The sequence below is a fragment of the Bufo gargarizans genome, chromosome 1 (assembly GCF_014858855.1).
Source record: "Bufo gargarizans isolate SCDJY-AF-19 chromosome 1, ASM1485885v1, whole genome shotgun sequence".
In the NCBI taxonomy this organism is placed as follows: Eukaryota; Metazoa; Chordata; class Amphibia; order Anura; family Bufonidae; genus Bufo; species Bufo gargarizans.
Window position 1 is genome coordinate 164,185,735 of NC_058080.1, and position 21,385 is coordinate 164,207,119.

Consider the following 21,385-nt stretch of genomic DNA (forward strand, 5'->3'; position numbering starts at 1 on the left):
GCTTATCTATTAAACAAGGTGGCACCCCATTAACAGTTAAATTTCATAGCTTATTCACCAGTTCTATCTCTGCACTGTCCTTCAGTATCCCTATGTTCCCCCTACAGTGTGTAGAAACTCTCCCTATGATCTCCCTACATTGTCCCTGCATTGTCCTTACAATCTCGCTATCCAATATTCCACAATTAAAGGCTGTCCCTAACGCTTGTCCCTAATGCTTGTCATGTCTCTCCCTATGCTCAGGGCTGTGACTTAACATGGGATGGCCATCTTCGGATTGGCCGGCTGCATACCATTATGGGTCATATCCTGTTCCCGGGCTTCTTACTTTCACTTTGTAACACATGTAGCCATCATTTTAGGAAAAAAATCGATTTTTTACCTTGAAACACGAGGAAATTTAGATTTGTTGGAAATTGAATTTTTCCTAAACTTCAGATTGAATTCTACTTTGGATGTTTCGATTTGCTCAACACTAGTTTTAACTTAACAAAACATATGTGGGTGCAAACATGAAACTCAAAACAACTTCATTTTCTGTAATATCTGTCTAATTGTTAAAAGTCCTACTAGACTGCATGATTTTTGGACCTCTTGTTCCTGATAAGCAAGCAGGCGATCAGCCGAGGAACGGCTGATGGACATCTTTCATGCTTGTGACCAGGGATGTCCTGCCAATTATGAACAGAAGATAATGAGGGCGGAATGACAGCAATAGCAACTGTTCCTCCCATATTCATAGTTTGTGTAATCAGACCTGAGCAAATGAGTGCCGATGGATGTGTTCATCCATTGGTGCTCACATTGCCCAAACATCAGTATATGTGTATGTAAGCTCAGCTTAACGAATAACTAAACTATTTTAAAAAAAAATACAAAAAATGTTTATTTTATGTGAAAAAGTGTAATTGGTGGTCACTGATTCCATGATGGAGAATTAGTGCACATGCCTTGCATGATAACTCTTCATTTAAATTTAGGAGAACTTTTCCAACAATATATTATTTATGACTGTTTAGAATGTTATTTCACACCAATACTTGGGCCGTTAAATTTAAAAACATGATAAGAATTTTGTTAGAAGCTTTTTATACAGACCAATGCACAGAGCAATGATTGAGAAGGAACTGATTCATCCTGATCATTGCCCAGTTGATGAGCCACAGTACAGCAATCATCCCTTCTGTATGGGAATGAGCAATCATCCTCATACAGATTAATTGTGTGTTGGCAGCAGATCCCTGCTTGTACAAGGTGATGTGCTGCCCACAAATGATTTTAGCTGCTGTTGGTTCAAGTTCATTAATGAGCATTGTGTTCCTTTTATTCATGTAATTGTTCCTTTTCCTAGTTCTTAAAGTGGAATATCCATGAAGTCATATATTTTTTTTTTTTCTACAGTCTCTTCAAAAATATAATTTAATTGCTAGGAAATGAGTAGGTCTACTACACTGCACTGGGTAGCCAGTTTTAGATTTCAAGTTTGAGATTTGTCTGATAGGCACCTTCCCTCCACCTCCCCCTCTCTGTGAGTAACAGATCTTTCCCTATACTAGAAAGCATGTATTTAGGTTCACTTTAACTTATTAGTGATTCCCTGAACATTGTGTTAATATTCAGAAAGCATTGTTTGGCCTTTAAATAATGCATCTACCTGCAGGTGAAATCTGTCATGCCTAGTATAACCGCGACTCTGCAGCTCTCTCAAGTGAAATGTTCTTCTTATCCTTCCAGGTGATAGTTGTCATACACTTTAATAGAAATGTCAGGTTGACCTTTTACTTTACACAGTTAAAAACAATACTTAATTTATTTAGCATAAAACTTTTGTCTTGTGTAAAGAAAGCTTTCACTCTGTTAACAATGCAACATGTGTATCTTAATATGATTGCAGGGATTGTTCAGCTAATCCTTCCGGAAGATCAGACCCTTAGCTTTACCACAGTGACCGTTGGACAAAGTGTTGTGTTGATCTGCGGCATACAAGGCAATATGAGACCTCCTATTATTTGGAAACGTAACAATGTTATTTTGAATGCTTTGGACTTAGAGGACATCAATGTAAGTTGTGAATCATATTTTTCCTGCAACATTTCTCTCTTGTAATTTTAACACTTGGTTCCCATATGTTATTTTTATCTGACCATTTTTAATGCCCTCAGTTATCACTTCAGTTATTTGGTCAGTTATTTCCATCAGTTATTGTAAGCCAAAACTAGTAGTGAAGTCTACACAGAGATAACGCATAATGGGAAGATATTCTCCTGTTCTGTGCTTTTGACTCACACCTGATTTTGGCTCACAATAACTGATGGAAATAACTGACCAAATAACTGAAGTGTGAACTCAACCGAAGGTCAGGTTCACATCACCATATAGTTTTTCTTTCTTCAGATCCATCAGAAGAACAGAAAATGTTTAAAAAACAAAACGGATCAGTTATTTTGAGCATTAGCTATGATCAGTTTATATTATATTGTGTCACATCTGTCAGAGATCAATTATTTTGGATGTGACAAAAAGTAATTCAAAAAGTGTGCTTTGTCCATTCAAAAATAACTGATCTATGACGAAAGTGACACAAACTGACGCAAAATGATCATAGCAGAATAACTGATCTGCTTTCTTGATTTTTTTCTGCTCTTCTGATGGCTCAAAATAATGGAAAGCTAAATGGTGGTGTGAACCCAAACTAAGGACATTATTCTGAACTATTTTCATTGGTCCAGCATCCATGCTTGCTACATTTTTCTCTCAGACACAGAGAGAAATCTGTCATAACTAGTTATTCAGCAGATGCCAAAACGGCTTACAAGAAAGAGAGGGATCCCTTTTGGTATCAGTTTCTTCATTGCATTTCTGTACTAGTGTGCAGGGAACAAAACTGCATTACCAAACATACACTTTGTGCACAATTATTAGGCAAGTTGTATTTCTGAGACTTAATTTTATTATTGAACAACCACAGTAGTGCTGTCAGCCAATCAAAAATGTTAATAAACCTCAACCCATAAGCCTTCCATCCATGGAGTGTGTCAGTTTCTTAATCAGTTGACAATTAACTTTTTGTGCAGCAGCAACCGCAGCCTCCCAGACACTGTTCAGAGAGGTGGACCGTTTTCCTTAACCGTAAATCTCACATTTAAGAAGGGCCCACAAAGTTCACAATAGGGTTTAGGTCAGGGAACGAAGGGCCCATGTCATTATTCTTTCATTTTTAAGGCCTTTACTGGCTAGCAGTGGAGTACTTTGATGCATGCTGTGGAGCACTGTCTTCCATAAAAATCATGGTTTTCTTGAAAGATACAGACCTCTTCCTGTACCATTGCTTGAAGGCATTGTCTTTGAAAAACTGGCAGTAGGGTTGGGAGTTGATTTTGAGTCCATCTTCAGCACAAAAAGGTATAACTAGCTCATCTTTACCAATACCAGCCCCTAGCTGTAGTCCACCTCCACTTTGCTGGCGCCTTAGTTGAAGTGGAGCTCTGTGCCCATTACTGATCCTACCATGGGCCAATATATCTGGTCGGTCAAGAGTCATAATACCTTTGAAAAATCTGTCTTTAAATATTTCTTGGCTCTGTCTTGACAATTCAGCTTATGTGTTTTATTCAGTGGTGGTTGGGTTTTAAGCTTCCTTAACTTGGCCATGTTTCTGAGTACTGAACATCTTGTACTTCTGGGCATTCGAGGGAGGTTGCAGTACTGGAATATGACTAGAGGATAATGGGTTCCTGGCTGCTTCACTTTTGATTCTTCTCAAATCTTTGGCAGTTAATTTGTGTCTTTTTTTCTCAACACATTTCTTGAATCCCTGTTGACTATTTGTGACAAAACATTTGATGGTTATGTGATCACGCTCCAATATCTTACCAATTTCAAGAGTGCTACATCCCTCTGAGACTTTTAACAATTTATGACTTTTCATCATCAGTTAAATCTCCTTTTTTGCCCATTTTGCCAGAGGAAAACAAGATGACTAATAATTATTCACAGCTTGAGATAGTCTCTTGATCTTCTTAGGCGTTGCCCTCCCACATTACAATAATATACATCACTTGATATGCTTCAATCCAAGAAGCATTCAAGTTTACTCATTCTTTAAAATTATGATATTCTCAAAATACTTGCCTTATAATTGTGCACACAGTGTATGTGAAGTAGGCCTTATTATTTCTGTCTGGAAAATGTATTTTCAATATCTTGCTCAAAAAACATCTTGTCAAGATTTGCTTAAGGTTCCTTATTAAAGCATTACCTTAGCGAAGGAGTGTCCTCCTCCCCCTCAAACAGCAATACGTCTAAGTATTCTCACACATCACATCCAAAAGATCTGTTCTCCTGCACTTTCCCTCTTTTTTTTATCAAAATAAGAATTAGATTGTGAGAGAAGGAAAATAAATAAAGAAAAGATATACAGGGGAATATATCCTATGAACCTAGTGTGTTGAGGGAATATGATTTCTCATATGCATGCACATAGTGGAGGGTGAAAAGTGACAAATCAGCAGCAAAAGATCCTGTGTATAATTATCTATAGCTAGATAATTGTGAGGGGGTGGAATGAACGTTTGGTATTGTGGTGATAACCAAGGACCACTGCTAGAGGAGACCCATGGTTGATTAGTAAGTTATAGATTTTTACAACATTTACATGCAAATAATATTTACAGAATAAAAGTGATTAGTGCTCCTAAGATGTCATTTTGTAACGTAAAGGGGTTGTCCAAGTTTGTAAAAAAAAAAATAAAGCTCTGTAAATCTGATGGTCATCAATATATACAAACATAAGCTAAGCAAGTTTTTGGAGAATTTTTTTTCCTTTTTTCCCTAATTTTATTCTGGCCCTTTGTTGACATGCAGTTGCAGAGCTTTGGGGACATGTAACAAGAATCTCAGAGGCTTTCTTCATGAATATTTGTGGATGTCAATAAAGAATTACCTCCCACCCCTCCTGCTCTGCAAAAGGAGTCACTAAAATTGCTACCCTGCCTGTAGTCTGACTGATGGGATACTCATGTTGTATGTGTGGGACTACAAGTTCCAGCTGTATAGTACAGTGGCATTGCTGATACACACAGAATATCCCCCTACCTATTTTTGTGCAATGATTTGCTTACAGCAGAAGAGTACAGAGGAGAGAACTCCTCCAGTCTTTATCAGCACTGAGTTTGCAGGGTGAGCAGGGAGATAAGATCCTATGCACAGCATTTATCTCTTCAGTGCCTGGAGAAGAGGAAATCCTGCAGCTGCTCAGTACCTGAGGCAGAGCCTCCAACCCTGAGTCTGTGCTGCTGATGGAAGGGGTTAAACTTTGCTGAAGAATCCAGTGGGGAAAGACACAGAGCAGACAGCGGCACATCAGCAGTGCAGGTGAGCGTGGCTTGCTTTTTCAACCAGCAAAGCCTTCACAGTGATGCCCCCTGCACAGACACAAACCTGCTCCTCCAGCTCCCTCAGGCTTGTGCACGGAATGTCATCAGAGCAGAGTAAGAAGCTGACATCACAGGTCATGTAAAATATGAGAAATGGGACACTGCAGATGAAGTAAGTGAATTGAAAATCCCTTACATTTGGTTAGTTAGAAACATACAAAGAACAAACAAAAAAACTTGGACAACCCCTTTAAGTGTAACATGACTCTAGCAGGAGCCTATGACTTTAATGCCCAGGGGCACAGGCAAAGCTAATTCTACAAGGTTTCTAATTAGTAGAAAAGCTGCAGAGAAAAATACTTTGCTTTAACGAGTCTCCTCTAACAGCAGATGAATATTTATATATCTTTTGCGCATCATGATTGAACGGATTGAGTTCAGGTACTGCAATATGTTGTAATTCTTACCTTCAAATACAGATACAGTCTTTCGCCCCTTTCCTCTTGACTAGAAGTCTCATGAAGTAAGCATCTTTAAAAACAGGAAAAAAAGACATATTTTAGCAATACTCAGTCACGAGATGTCTATATTTTACATGTTTATCTAGTGTTTATGTTTTGCTAGCATGTTTTTGGATAAGGATAGCTTTCATGAGAAACTGTATTTATCCAAATTTGAGTAAGGTAAGGGTGGCTATATCTGTATATGGAAACTACAGTACTATAACAAACTCTTCTGCTACAGCTAAGTTTATAATTTTTTTTAGTAATGAAGGTGTTGAATAGTCCACATTCTTTTTGGAGCAGGAAGAAATTTGTACTTTGAGTACAAAAAAATTACTATAATTAAAGCTGTTGTCTCATGAAGATAAACCCTTCTTTAAAGACAGCTTCCCTAATCATCAGTAGGGATGTACGAACATCTGCTGGGACGGTTCGTGAACGCGATCGCGTGAACGTAATCAAATGTACGTGAACCGCAAGTTTGCGGCGGGTCCAATTCATTTTAATGGCAGGCGAACCTGAAAAATCTTCAGCTCATATTTGCAGCCAATAAATAATTACTAGAAGTGCACAAATAGTCCCACAACATGGACAGTGACATACCAGATGTATTATTCTAATTTGCGATCTCCATTCATTATTTTTTTCAAAACAAAATATCGACAATATAATTTTCACATACGCGCATGCGCACACCAGTTATAATAAATTTTTCCAATACCGTTTGTCACTGTGTGTAGCAAAGGGAACGCAGTAAAACCGCAAACAAATTCTGCAGTACCCAAATGCACTATATAGAAAGTATATTATTGGTATATAACACCCCACGTCTATCAGTTTTTTTAGGGGGCGACTGGTATATCACAAAATGATATAGGATAAACCAGGCACTCAAGTATGGAGTAAATTGATAAGGATATTTATTCCCACAATGACAGTAAAATATAACAATAAAATTCACCAATAAAAATCACTAATAAAACACTATAAAACACTTAAACCGTAATAGCAGCAATATAGGACATGTGCACTAGATAGCAGCAATAGACATATGCATTAATTGATATGAAGCAGCATTGGACATATGTGGCTTGTAGATACTGAAGTCGTTGGGTTCAGAAAACAAGGAAAACGCTGAAAAACCGTAATTGATAGCAAAGTCTTATAAGCGCTTCTTTGGTTTCGATAATACTGAATTTGCACACCGGTGGCGTCCCACCGATTTGAGCAACTCTGTTGCTAAGTTTTACCTGGCCAGTAGTCTTTCTTTCTCCTACGTCCGGATCTGTGGAAATTCGCTGTGAGCGCGGTGTCACCTGGATATCCTACTCACCGAAGCAATGTCCGTGGCTTTATTAGGATTCCTCCGGTGTTCGTCGCTCTTAGTCACAGCTGATGAGTTCTTGGAAGTCCAGGGGAGCTATTTTTCCAGCATGCCGGTACAGGGTATTAGACCATACGCGTTTCGGGGTTCTTTGAATGACCCCTTCCTCAGTTTTTTTAGGGGGCGACTGGTATATCACATCAGTTATAATTATTTTTTCTAATTGCGTTTGTCACTGTGTGAAGCTGCAGTATCGCTGCAGAACCGCTCACCATTGCTGCACAATACAAATCCACTATAATATGCTTTCTATGTTAGATAGTATATTATAAGTGTATTACACACCTCTGTACTGCACACCTATCAATAGTACACCTATACCAGTCCTTAAAAGGACTTTTGTGGACCTATTTAATAGCCCTTTTGTCCCTAACAGTCTGTCCTTGCTCCACACAGCAACCTCTTCCTACACTGACAAAAGACTGAATGTAAAATGGCGGCCAGAGCGGGTCTATTTATAAGGTAGGGGGTATGTCCATGTGCTGAAACTTTTCAATTGGCTGTCCTGTACCACCTGATGGATGTGTCATGGGTCAAAGTTTTCACAATGTAAAAGAATATGGCGACGCGACTATCGCCATATGTTTGGCGAATCGCGAACTAGCAAAGTCTGCCGCGAACCGACCGCCGGGCGAACCGCAAGGCCATCACTAATTATCAGCTGTTCCTAAATCAGAAATAGTTAACAAGTGCCACACTACCAATCAGTCCAAACTGTTAACGTCCTTGATTTCAGGATCTGTCAATTCTTCCTTCACAAGCCAATAAACCATGCAAGGAGACATATAAATTCATCGACATTCTCTTATTAAAAACACATATTTCAGAGAATCAAAAAAGTATACACATAGGGGATCATTTACTATGCTGAAATACGCCTAAATTGTTAGTTGCGCCGCTATCTGTCACTTCGCCCCACTTACACTAGGTCTAAAATTGTGGGCGGAGAAGTGGACAGGGCGGCAGGCCTGTCTCATTCATTATTTTTGACGCCTGTTTTAGGCGTAGAAAATGGTCTAAATGTAAGACAACTAGTGCTATAGAGGCCTGCACCTCTTCATAACTTCGGCGGATCAACCGACAGTGCAGGGCTTTATTAAGACCGGCTTCTAAAACGCCGGTCTTAATAAATGTGCACTCATACCCTGTCATGCCAAGTAAATGTCACTTTATGCTCTTGCTGTGTGGTTTCAGCAGTGGTTCAGCAGAAGTTCACAGTGGAGGTATTATGAAACACATCTGGGAACCTTTGCTGATCCATCGCTTATACCAGCGAGAAAAAGCATGAAGCGACATGGACTTAGTTTGACACACATGCACACATTTCCCTTTCTCAGTATATGGATGTCTAACCATGTAATAGCTGGGGCTGAGTCCACCAGGGTGGGAGCTGCTCGTATGTAGCGGCTCCTTATTCTGGCTAATTTAGGTTGTCCCGGCAAAGGATCAATTTCTATGATATAAATATAATAGGGCAAATGCACCCTGAATGAAAGCTGCTAGTTAATATTAATATTGAGTATAATATGCTAACTGCTGTATTGAGTCATTTGTCATTGATTAGTACAGTTAGCAGTACAGCTCTTGTGTGAAAATTAAATACAGGACTAAGAAATGTTTAGTGCATTACGAGCACTCACCAGCTCTTTATTTTCCTTTCAAATAAAAGGCAATACTGAACATGCACATAATTTACCATCAAAGTGGCATCTGAGGCAAATTGCCTTAAACGCTACATTATGCTACTGATTATATATTTTTCTGGAGATATCTTTCTTTCTTAAAGATCAGCACTTTGCATGTATTTTTGTTTCATTTGATGTCTGAAAGGAACTGCTGTAGAGATGCCAAAATGCTGTTCACCTCTTTCAAAATCTTTACCAGAAATATGTCCCTTGACAAGGTACTCCTGGCTACAGCTGCATGTCTCTTAGCATAAATTATTTTTTGCCATTAAATAAACAACTCATTTTTACAGGCATAACTCCTACTTAATTTTACAGAGCCACCACCTGTTTTCTTCATCCCTTTTAATTAGAATAATTTAGTATTTCATCTTCTTACCATAATTTTATGAAAATCAATAGCATAATGAAGGTGCATTGATTAAAACATGGAAACAAGCACAAGATTCGGTTAATGTAAGCTGAGATATTCTGCAAGACAGTTTAATATCGCCTGGAAATAATGTAAACTTCCTTCCATTTGTTGGAAAGGAACAGTATTCTATATATCAGTTTTGCCAAATTTTGCTTGTGGAATGTGCACTGAAATATCACAAGAATAGTGCAATTCATAGGAATAACATTTTAACAAAACCCATTCATAAACAGCGTAAGGGAGCAGACGATTTCACGTATGTTAGGCTGTATTTGAAAGTGAACGTATAGCACCCGCTCTGAATCCTAACCCTTTCATTTCAATGGGTCTGTGCACATGAGCGTTGTTTTTCACGCATCAGTTCTGCGTTGTGTGAGAATCGCAGCATGTTCTATTGTATTTTTCGCCCCATAAGATGCACCCCCCCCAAAAAAAATTTTTTTGTGTCTTATGGGGTGAATACTAATGATGCACTTCCATTATGGAAGCGCTTCATTAGTACCGGAGTACCGGGAAGCGGTGAAGGCTCTGTACTCACCGATTCCTGGTCCTCGGCTGTCGGCTGTGAAGGCTGCGCACAGTGTGAGGGCGCGCTGTGAACTGACGCTGTGCGATCCAGTACGTCTTATTCGTCAGTGTGTCTTATAGGGTGAAAAATATGGTATATTCTACATTTTTCACACAGACCTGCCCAAATAGAAGCGAATGGGGCTTCAGTGACAAATGCATCAAACTGATTGCACCCATGAGGAAAACACTGACCGCAATTGCAGACAAAACGGACTTGCGAAAAGGTGAGGTTTCACTGAACGTATCCTGAAAACATCCTGACACAATCCCTATCATTTCATTTGTGTGAAAGAGACCCACAGCAAGCTTTTTGTTGTGGAAAATCCCCAGTACATATTAGTCACTGAGCTGCATCCATGGGTACTTAAAATCTATTAAGTCTATTGTCTATTAACCCCTTATTGTACATAGATGTACATGTATATCAAGGGGTCTCAAGGGGGCACATGGAGTCTTTTCTACTGTCAAAAGTAAAAATAGAAAAAGAAGAAAAACTATCTGTGAAGAGAACCTAAAGAATTTAGGAACTATGGATGTCATGTACTATCCATAAATACACCTATATTAGACTTATTTCTGGCACAGATTGCGGCGTAAAGGTTATTTGCACCACAATCTGAGACTTTTCCCCATTCATGCCAGGTCTAAAAAAGTGGACGGGGCGGGGCTGGGGAAAGGGATGGGATGGTAGGCCCGTCTTTCATATTTCCTAAGCCTGTTTTAGGCGCAGAAAATGGTCTAAATGTAAGACAGTTAGGAAGCTGGCTTACATTTAGACTGGCACTGGATACGCCAAGTTTATGGATAAGCTGGCGCCTCTACATAACTTTGGTGGATCCACCGCCAGCTATAGGGGTTATTAAGACTGAAGTCTTATATAAATGATCCCCTATCATACTTTTCTGCTCTCTAGTGCAAATGTGGAGATTTGTTTTCTCTTTACAATTCCATTCACTGCAAAGTAACTTTTTGACCACTATGGTAAAATGCACAAGTGATCAAAATTTAAAGGAACATGTTGGTTGGTTTTATGTTCCAAAGATCAATGACAGAGCTGGATAGATGCAGATTTTCAGCTTACATGGCTGCTTTTACTCAGCTGGTTACACCCTTGTCACCTACATTTTTAAATACAATTGTTATTTCTGCAAATCTTTAGAAATCACTTACAGCGATTTAACATGCAACTATGAAAGTTATTTACTTTAAATAATAGTTAGAGATAAGCAAATTTCTAAAAAATTCAATTCAGACGGTTTGCCGAATTTCCCAAAAAGATTTGACTTAATCTGAATTTATTTGTCATGAATTGCATTGCAAAATATCTATTTCTTGGCTGCAGAGAGCCTGTATCATGATGTATTACACTGTGCCTTATTTATGTAACACACGTTAAGTCCTCCTTTCCATCTTTCTTTCTATTACCAAGATCCATTCATTGGGGTCCTCTGCTGATCACAAGAAAGGTGATCCTGTATTCCATTCAAATGGAATGGTATATATATATATATATATATATATATATATGCACATATATATAATGAAACTGCTGGATATAGCCTAGTACAGGGTTTGGCAGTGCCACAGTGTTCAATGGTTGATGTTTGACACATACTATCTACCTAAATATTGTTGCAGACTAAATTTTGTTACACCCCTTCATGGCAATGCTACTCTCTAGTGGTAGTGCTGTCTTTCAGCAGGATAATATACTTTTTTACGCTGCAAAAAATGTTCAGGAATTTTTTGAGGAACACGAGAAAAAGCTCAGACTGTCAAACACAGAGCTCATTCCAATCAAGCATCTGTTACAATGTTCTGCAAAAAAAGTTCGACCCATGGAGACCTCATTCCCGACATAAAAGCCATAAAAAGGGTTGTCTTATCAGAGACAACCCATTTTAAAGTATGGCCAGTGAATAATATGCTGATTGGAAGCCACAACCAGCCAGGTTTTCTCCTGTAGCTGCAGGGGAAATGCAGAATTATATAGTGGCCAATCAGATAAATGGCTGCCCATGTACTACAAAGATGGTTCCCAAGTGATACCTTCTATGATGTCTATATGCTGCAATAAGCTATCTGTACAGGGGTTCTCTTCATGAGCTAATCTCTTCAACAATATCATTGCTAGTCCAATTTTCACACTTATGACACACACAAAGGAAACCTAAATTATACAATAAGAAATCAACTTCCCGCCCCGAAGCAGTGAAGCAGTATTTTTTAACTAGACAACTCACACATTGTTAAACTACCATACAGCACTTTAGTAGGAAAAAGCCCTCCCACCAAATATGACAAATCTGATTAGTAAGTAAAGTAATAACATAAAGAAAGGTCCTTGGTTTCCCCCTTCCCCCTGGGTCATGGGAGACTAAACAAGGGTCATGATGACAGTAACAGGCTATAAAATATTTTCCTAATGTAATTTGTAGCTTCCTTCATTTTGCCCTTCCCTTAAATCATTGCAGAACCCACGGTTGGTTTGACGGAGAGCAGACTAGGCACCTGTCCGAGGCACATTTAGGAGATACCAGATAAGTTAGACATTAACATTGTCATACCATTAACCATCTATAGGAGTGCCCTCTACAGTTATCTGTTGCTGCAATAGCCTGACATGCTAAGTGCCTTTGTCAGCAACAATCAGCTGTTTTATGTAACTGACAAAGCTGTCAGTAGGGGGCTGCTCTGGTTGTCAACAGTGATACTACAGTAGCAACTTTTCTCTGTATGACTTTGTATATAAAGCAATCAGAACTATTGTTGATCCAAACACCTTGAAGTCAATGGGAGAACCCGAGCATTAAACCAGACACCCCCTGCTCTGAAGAGGGGAGTGTGTCTGGTTCAAACGAAAAGTTCCTAAATTGATGGAAACACCACTGAAATGGTTCAGGAACAGCATGGGGTGGATGCCTGGATGCATCTTGGACTCCCAGGTCGCTGCTGGGAACAATGTTGTAGTAGTACGCCACTTTTACAGACTGACAATAATTTGCACCAAACCGAAGATGAAAGCGATTTTAGACGTAGGAAAAATTGTTAGAAAACATTCTTTCCTGTATATTTACTTGTATATAAAGTGAAAGTGTTGCAAAAAATTACAAGGAAGAGGCACTCCGATACAACCTGTATATAACATAAAGGAGGGCCTCATTCACATTGTGGTACAATTGATCAGGTAGTGGGATTCCTACACTCATAAAGCCTATGCATTAATTTAAAAGGGCTGCCAATACACCCTTTATTACACATAAAGGAGGGCATCATACACCCTTGAAAATTTATGATTGATGGCCTGCTGGTGAGCTGACCCTCTAAAAAATTATATGTGAGGGCGGGCAGCTGAGCTGACCCTGTAAAAGATTTAAGGTGCGGGCCTGCAGGTGAGCTGACCCTGTAAAAGATTGCAGGTGCCAGCCTGCTGGTGAGCTGACCCTCTAAAAAATTATATGTGAGGACCTGCAGCTGAGCTGACCATGTAAAATATTGTAGCTGAAGGCCTGCTGGTGAGCTGACCCTGTAAAAAATTATATGCGAGGGCCTGCAGCTGAGCTGACCCTGTAAAAGTTTTTAGGTGCAGGCCTGCTGGTGAGCTGACCCTGTAAAACATTATATGTGAGGGCTTGCAGGTGAGCTGACCCTGTAAAAGATTTTATGTGCGAGCCTGCTGGTGAGATGAGTGACCTTGTAAAAGATTATAGGTGCGGGCCTGCTGGTGAGCTGACCCTGTAAAACATTATATGCGAGGGCCTACGGGTGAGCTGACCCTGTAAAAGATTGTAGGTGAAGGCCTGCTGGTGAGCTGACCCTCTAAAAAATTATATGCAAGGGCCTGTAGCTGAGCTGACCCTCTAAAAAATTATATGCAAGGAATAAGCATGTTGATATGATGGAAGAGAAGGAGGAGGATGAGAAAAGGAAGATTCAATCATATACCCTTGTTTGTGGAGGAAGGGGTGCATGAGAATACAGTGTATTCAGTACATTATAAACAACACATTTAAAGTGCCTTTTTTTTCAGCCGCTTTCCTCTGGTGGTGTTGAGAAGTCATGGTCAAGCCAGGCCTTGTTCATTTTTATAAGAGTCAACCTGTCAGCATTTTCAGTTGATAGGCGGATACGCTTATCTGTAATAATGCCAACAGCAGCACTAAATACCCGCTCAGACAAAACACTGGCAGCAGGCAGGCCAACACCTCCAAGGCATAGAGCGCCAGTTCGTGCCATGTGTCCAGCTTGGACACCCAGTAGTTGTAAAGCATTGAGGGATCATTGAGGATGCTGACACGGTCTGCTATATACTACTTCACCATCTTCCAAGATGTTTCCCTCCTTGTGACACTAGGCCGTTCATCAGGGTGAGGGTGCTGATGGGGTGTCATGAAACTGTTCCAGGCTTTGGAGAGTTTCTGCTCACAAAGTCTGGCCAACATGTGAAACGTGGAGTTCCAGTGCTTGCTCACGTCGCACAACAGCCGATGAGCTGGCAATTTCCAGCTCTGCTGCATCATTGACCGACCAGCTGAAGCTGTCGATGACTTGCAGTAATGTGCGCACACGCTGCACATTTTCACCAGTAGCCCAGGCAAATTGGGGTAGGTTTTGAGAAACTGCTGAGCCACTAAGTTTAAGACATGGGCTAGGCATGGGATGAGTGTGAGCTTGCTGAGCTCCAAAGCTGCTACCAAGTTACGGCCATTATCAGACACAACCATGCCTGGTTCTAAGTTGAGTGACAAGAGCCACATCTCAGTCTGGTCTCTTATCCCCTGCCACAGCTCTGAGGTGGTTTGCTGTTTGTGACCTAAGCATATCAGCTTCAGCACGGCCTGTTGACGCTTACCCACTGCAGTGCTACACTGCTTCCAGCTACCGACTGATGACTGACTGGTGCTGCAAGAGGATAATTCTGAGGTGGAAGTGGAGGAGGAGGCGGAGGAGGAGAAGTGGGGGTTGAAGCCACTTACGTAGGTGGTGGCGGAAACCCTGATGGAATAAGGGCCCGCAATCCTTGGTGTCAGTAGCACCTGTGCCATCGCAGGTTATGACTCGCTCCCAGTCTCCTCAACGTTTACCCAGTGTGTGGTCAGGGAAATGTAGCATCCATGGCCGAATGAACTTGTCCATGTGTCCGTGGTTAAGTGGACCTTGCCAGTAACTGCGTTGGTCATGGCACGTGTGATGTAACAGGACACATTTTGGTGTAAGGTGGGCACGGCGCACCTTGAAAAATAGTGGCGGCTGTGCACTGCGTAACATTGGACAGCCACCGACATCAGGCCGCGGAAGGCCTCTGCGTCCACAAGCCTAAATGGCAACATTTACAGGGCCAGTAATTTTGAAAGGTGCGCATTTAGTGCTATGGCCTGTAGGTGGGTGGCTGGGTATTTGTGCTTGCGTTCAAATGCCTGGGGTAAGGATATTAGTACGCTGTGCTGTGACAGGGAAGTGGACGTGGATCTTGCGAAGGTCCAGATGCAGGGCGGGAGGCCTCCGGGCCTGCGCCTTCAACAGGGGATTGGCCAGCACGTAACACAGGGGAAGAGGAGGCAGTGGTGTGACCCGCAGACACAGACTGTGGACCCAGACATTTGGCACTTATTACGGTGCTTGGATGCCATGTGACAGATCATGCTGGTGGTGTTGAGGTTGCTAGTGTTCACGCCCTGGCTCATTTTGGTACTGCACAGGTTGCAAACTACTATTCTTTTGTCGTCCACACTTTCCTCAAAAAAGCGCAATACTGTGGAACACTTTCCCCTTGGCAAGGGAGATTTCCGCAAGGGGGTGCTCCGTGGAACAGTTGCGGGTCTGTTTGGTGTGGCCGCCTTCTCCCACCCCACTGCCTCTTGCAGCCTGTTGCGGTGCAGCAGATCCCTCCCCCTCTGTACTGCTGTCCTCGCTCGGCTTTCCACCTTCCCAGGTTGGCCACAACCTCAGTGATTGACAACTGTGTCTCATCCTCTTCATCAACCTCTTGAGACAGTAATTGCTGTTGATTTATTGGCAAATGTGTCTCATCATCATCCACCTCATTAAACAGTAATTGCCGTTCCCCACCGTCATCTTCTTGTGACTGGGGATGCTCAAGAGTTTGGGAATCAGGGCACAAGATCTGTCCCTCTTCAAGCGTGCTTGGCGAGAGGGCCAAATCAAGGAATGGCGCAGAAAATAGCTCCTCTAAATATCAGAGTGTAGGATCACTTGTTTACCCAGACTCTCCATGGTGGGAGGAAGGAGGATCAGGGTGAGGATTGTGTTGAGCAGACTCTTGGCTACCGAGACTGGACTTGGTGGAAGACAGGGTGGTGCTTAAGCGACTAGAAGCATTATCTGCTGCAATCCAACCGACCACCTGGTCGCACTGGTCTGACTTCAAGAGTGGTGTCCTGTGCCACCCTGCAAACTGGGACATGAAGCTAGGTATTGTGGATGATTGCTTTTCTTGTGCTCTGGCAGCAGGCACAGTTTCAACGCGCCCAGGGCCATGGCCTCTGCGTGCACCGTCAACATCACGGCCACTTCCCGTCCCTTACTGCTCGCCTTCTTAATATTAAATGTTATATATGCTTGAAAGTATGTCACACGTACAGTAGCGTAGGATTTGGAAGTGTATGCGCAAAAAAATATAAAAATGTATTTGGGATTTGGAAATGTTACATAGGAGATATCCAGCAGGTAATGTCAATGCTGTCACAAGCGGCTAATAAAAAATTACAGGGTATGTCACAGGTATTTGGGATGAGGAAACGTTATACAGGAGAGGTACCACTGCTAATGTCACTGTCCAAAGCGTCAACTTAAAAAGTACACTGTATGTCACAGATGCATTTTTTAAGCACACACGTTACACTGGAGATGTGTCACTGTCAGAAGCGGACACAGTCTATTGAAAAAGTGCACTGGATGTCACAGATAATTTTTTGGATGCGCACACTTTACACTGGAGATGTGGCACGGATAATTTAACTGTCTTCAGCGGACACCGTCTACTGAAAAAGTACACTGGATGTCAGATATTTTTGGAATGCGCACACTTTGCACTGGAGATGTGGCACAGCTAATGTCACTGTCTGCAGCGGCCTAACTATTGTACACTATTTAGCGCAGGATGCGCTAAAAATAGATATTGCTGCTGCCACACACAATAGTGCTTAAAAGGACTTTTGGGTTTCTGAAAAGTTTTGGTGGTAAAAATATTCTTAAATCACTCCCTACACTGTCTGTCACTTCATCAGCACAGATCTCCCTGACTAAGAATGAGCTGAACATGCGTCATCGGGTGCTATATAGCCACGATGACACATTCCGGCCAGCCAATATCTGTAATGCCAGCAGCCAACATGGCTACGGCATTACAGTGAGGGCAGTACTCAGCCGAATACCACCATGTGCAGAGCATCGAGATGCTCGAGCCGAACTGGTGTTTGGCTGAGCATGCTCGATCATCACTAATCAGAACATAAGAAAAAAATAGATCTCAGCTCACCCACCATCCTCCTTCGCCGTGCACGAAAAAATCCAGCAGCAGGCTCAGAATGAAATCCAATTTCTTTATTCATTATAAAATCCATGGGCTGACCAGACAGGCAAGGTCTACGTGTTTCGACTGTACGTCTTAATCATGATGGTAGACCTTGCCGTTCTGGTCAGCCTACGGATTTTATAATGAAGAAATTTTATCAGGAGATTTTATCCTGAGCCTACCAATTAAAACTTCAAAACATCCCACAAAAACAAACCCTAGTCCAGAGCTGTCAATGAAAAATCTTAACGTTAAGGGACTTAGAATATGACAACACAAAAACAAACCAATATTTTACATAGCAGCAGTCATCCGGGTAATGATAGGTCACCAATATCAGATTGGTGGGGATCCAACTCCCGGCGCCACCACCGATCAGCTGTTCCCTGCAGCCTCTGGCACCAGAACTAGCACTTTGAACTGAGCTGGAGGCACCACTCCATTCAAAGTGTAATGGATGTGCTGAGTTACTGCAGCTCATCTCCGATTCAAGTGGATTGGAGAGGTGGCACTTGAACAGATGGGATTTGAAATGTTGAGTATAATTTTTTTTATTATTAAAATATCTTTTCAACTGACAACCCATTTTAAGCTTACTTGTTACTTGATTACCTGAAAGGTTTAATAAGTCAGGTGCCCATACATACCGAAGGTTTCTTTGCTGCTATCCCTTGGTGTAAATACTGGGCAGTGAAAGGTTTAAACGGTGGTGACAATGTATTGTTGCCAGATACCACAGAACACGTTGAGAGGTCTTGTGGATTCCATGCTTTCATGGGTCAGAGTTGTTTTAGCACTAGGATGGGGAAATACACAATATTAGGTAGGTGTTGGTCATCGTACAGAAGGATGTAACTCGCATTTGATGTGGCAAGATAAAAGCAGTTAAGACTATATTAATATATAATTAAAGAAATGTATTCAAACGTATTTATAATGCTGAGAGAGCTCAGCAATTCTTTAGTTATTGTTAGTGCTAGAGACACGGTGTCCCATCTGTGCTCGAGTCCTTTTGTAATAAATCTGTGATGCTTATTGAGATTAGAAATAAGGCATTTTCTATTTCCTTTGTAGACATTGGGACATTATTAAAATACAAACTAAAATGAGAAGTGATAGAATAAATAATGAGAAATGATAGAAAAAGAAGCCATCTGTTGTGGTTCTGTTGGGACAAGTGTATGACCTTACTAAACATAAAGAAGATTCAGAAATCGATGACTTCAGGAGAACCTTTGTTTGATTCAAAATAATAAGCTTCTAAAGAGCGGTATTGATCAAATTATATGGACAAGACATGTTCTCGGTTCAGTCTGAGTATAATGTAAAGGTGTCTGGCAGTTATAATGACCCTTGAAGGTTAGCAATACTAAATTCCTGGGGTACACCAGGAGATTTTACATATGGGAAAAATGGTAGGCTTGCTAGAAATAAGCAAGGATGAAGCTGGTAAAAGAGACAAGAGAAACAGTTCAATTAAGAAAAGGTAACTAAAAGCATAGATCTCAAATAAGCAATTCACATTATAGTCACAACTTCAAAAACAATGAGGTTAGGCTGGTGAAGTAATATCAGTAATAGTATAAGATAAATATAGTTTTCACTGTCTCTATTCCTCCTGCAACCTGAGGATGGAGGGGCAGGGGAAATATAGAGTTGAGGTGAGGGGGCTTTTTTGTTTGGAAACAATGTGCTGGATTATGTGTAGTGTAAATTAATTATTGTTCTGTTAACAAATAAAAAATATATATAACAAAAAACTAATATCAATAAAATATTACAATATTTTAGCAGCTTATAACACTGCATAAATGAATTGAGTGATGTGTTGTTAACTAGACAAGGCACCCATAATTCTGTAGAGAAAGACTGTCACATACCTTGCTGAAGATGTTGTGGGTCCTTTAGGTTGCTACAGATTTGGCTTAGTGCTAAACCCAGGAGCCGAGTCTAAGAGATTTCCTGGTGTTCACCTTTTAAGCCGTATTCAAGGAACTGGACTTTGCTGCAGGGAATCCCCGGGTCACTGCTTCAGGAGTAATCTCCATTAGCAACAGTTGACATAAGCTGGACAGATTAGCTAATACGTCATGCAGAATATGTGGTCAGATGGTTGAGAAATCAAGGTAGGCAGAGCTTGGTCCCCATGGTCATAAAGGTTATGGCAAGCTGCAGACTTGTATATGAGATCAATTACAGAAAAGAGGATAACAGGAAAGGCAGGAATAAACACCTTACCAGTCTGTAGGAAGCAAACGGAACTTATTGCCCCCAGGAAAATGGGGGATGGGTTTTTAGAAAGTGTGTGCCAGCTGAACACAGAGGAAGACTGAGAAGCAGTGAGACAGAAAGACACAAAGGATGCCAGTCTTGGAGGCATCTCAGCAGGGGATGGCAGGGGAAAACAGTATGGTGTCCCCTTTTCCAAAAGTTAGTTAAAATGGTCTTCCTACCCATGCAGTATATGACATATTTACAGTATATGCCATAGATGTTTCACAGTTGGGTGCCCACCTCTGAGACCCCTACTTATTACACAAGCTGAAGCAGCCACATATAGGAAATGACAATCACAGGTTCCATAACTCCCTTGTTTCTGGATAGCATATCGCCTGGATGAAGCTGTCTTTGATTTGTAGGTTGGAAGTCAGTGGGCTGATGTTCTCACAATAGGTGCAATGAACCCTTTATTATATGAAAAATACGGCATTGTCCCCAAGGCATATCTACTATTAGATGTGTATTTTACTTACACAATGCAGAGAGAAAATAATACTGCTATGGTGCCTGTTATTTGCACACAGTGCTATTTTTCCAATTTAAGGCATAGGAACCTACAAAAGAACCTAACATGTCACATTAAAGTTTATAGCGGTCCTATGGTTGACACATGTGTAATGGATGTATCATAGCGTCACAGAGTCTATGATGCAGATGTTAACATATCCTAATGGGATACACTTCATAAATCTAAGAAGTTTCTTTATGACATGGGTGAGTGAACTTCGCTGGTTTCCAATTGACGCATTTTAAGTCCTCTCCACTTTGATTGACAGGACCAGATAGTGTAAATGTGATCATGCCTGGTCCTGTCAATCAAAGTTCAAAGGGTGCAGCTGCTGCTCCTAGAGGCTTATTTGCATATATTAAAACTTCATGTTTCTTGGCAATGCCGGCACATATGAACATGGGATCAACGCAGATGCCTTCAGCTGCCAGCACTTGCAACAGTTCAGCCAGGTACAAATCTGCTGACAGTTGGCTATTAAATATTACAGTACAGGTGCCAGCTAGGTTTTAGATTTCCCTGAACTGGCAAATATTACAAATTAACATTTAATCATACGGAGAGTTTCCAAACCATAAATGGCAATAGAGTAAATATGGTGCTGCCATCATTGACGGCTTGCTTTAGTTGTCTGTAATGAAAGATTTATGAGTGTGCATGTATATACCTGAATTGTTTGTTATCCACGAGGCAGACATCATCTGCCCCCAAAGAATACATTAGCTGGAAAAAGCTAAATGACATACACCTTGTTATCTCATAGCTTATATCAGATAATGAGATTTGCTCTCTCAGAGAAAACACCAGAGTCCTGATTAATGATCACGTTCTACCTGATGAAAACTAATGAGAAATGTCATCATTTGAAATAATTCTCAAATTATATTTATAAATCTGTATAAACATAACATGAACTATGCAAATGTATATTGTAAATGCACCGAATGAATGAATTTGAGCATGTACACCCGCACACTCCCAACAAAAATCTTTGAGGTGCTATGATTTAATGAGCTGAGCCTTCCATATTATGTTATTAACTTCTCTAAAAGAATATCTAAGGTGCTTTGAAAGATTCAAAGTTTTGAAAAATGGAAAGACAAGTTGAGTTGTGAAAGTCAATATTCTATA

At 40.8% G+C, this 21,385-nt stretch overlaps 1 protein-coding gene across 1 annotated transcript in view; it reads left to right on the top strand.

The window, feature by feature from the left end:
• Nucleotides 1–21,385, top strand: part of FSTL5 (follistatin like 5) — a 940,713-nt gene that overhangs the window by 580,793 nt on the left and 338,535 nt on the right. Inside the window, exon 6 of the mRNA XM_044297750.1 lies at nt 1,895–2,061. Within this exon, the coding sequence (XP_044153685.1) occupies nt 1,895–2,061 (167 nt within the window). The remainder of the gene's footprint in view (nt 1–1,894; nt 2,062–21,385) is intronic.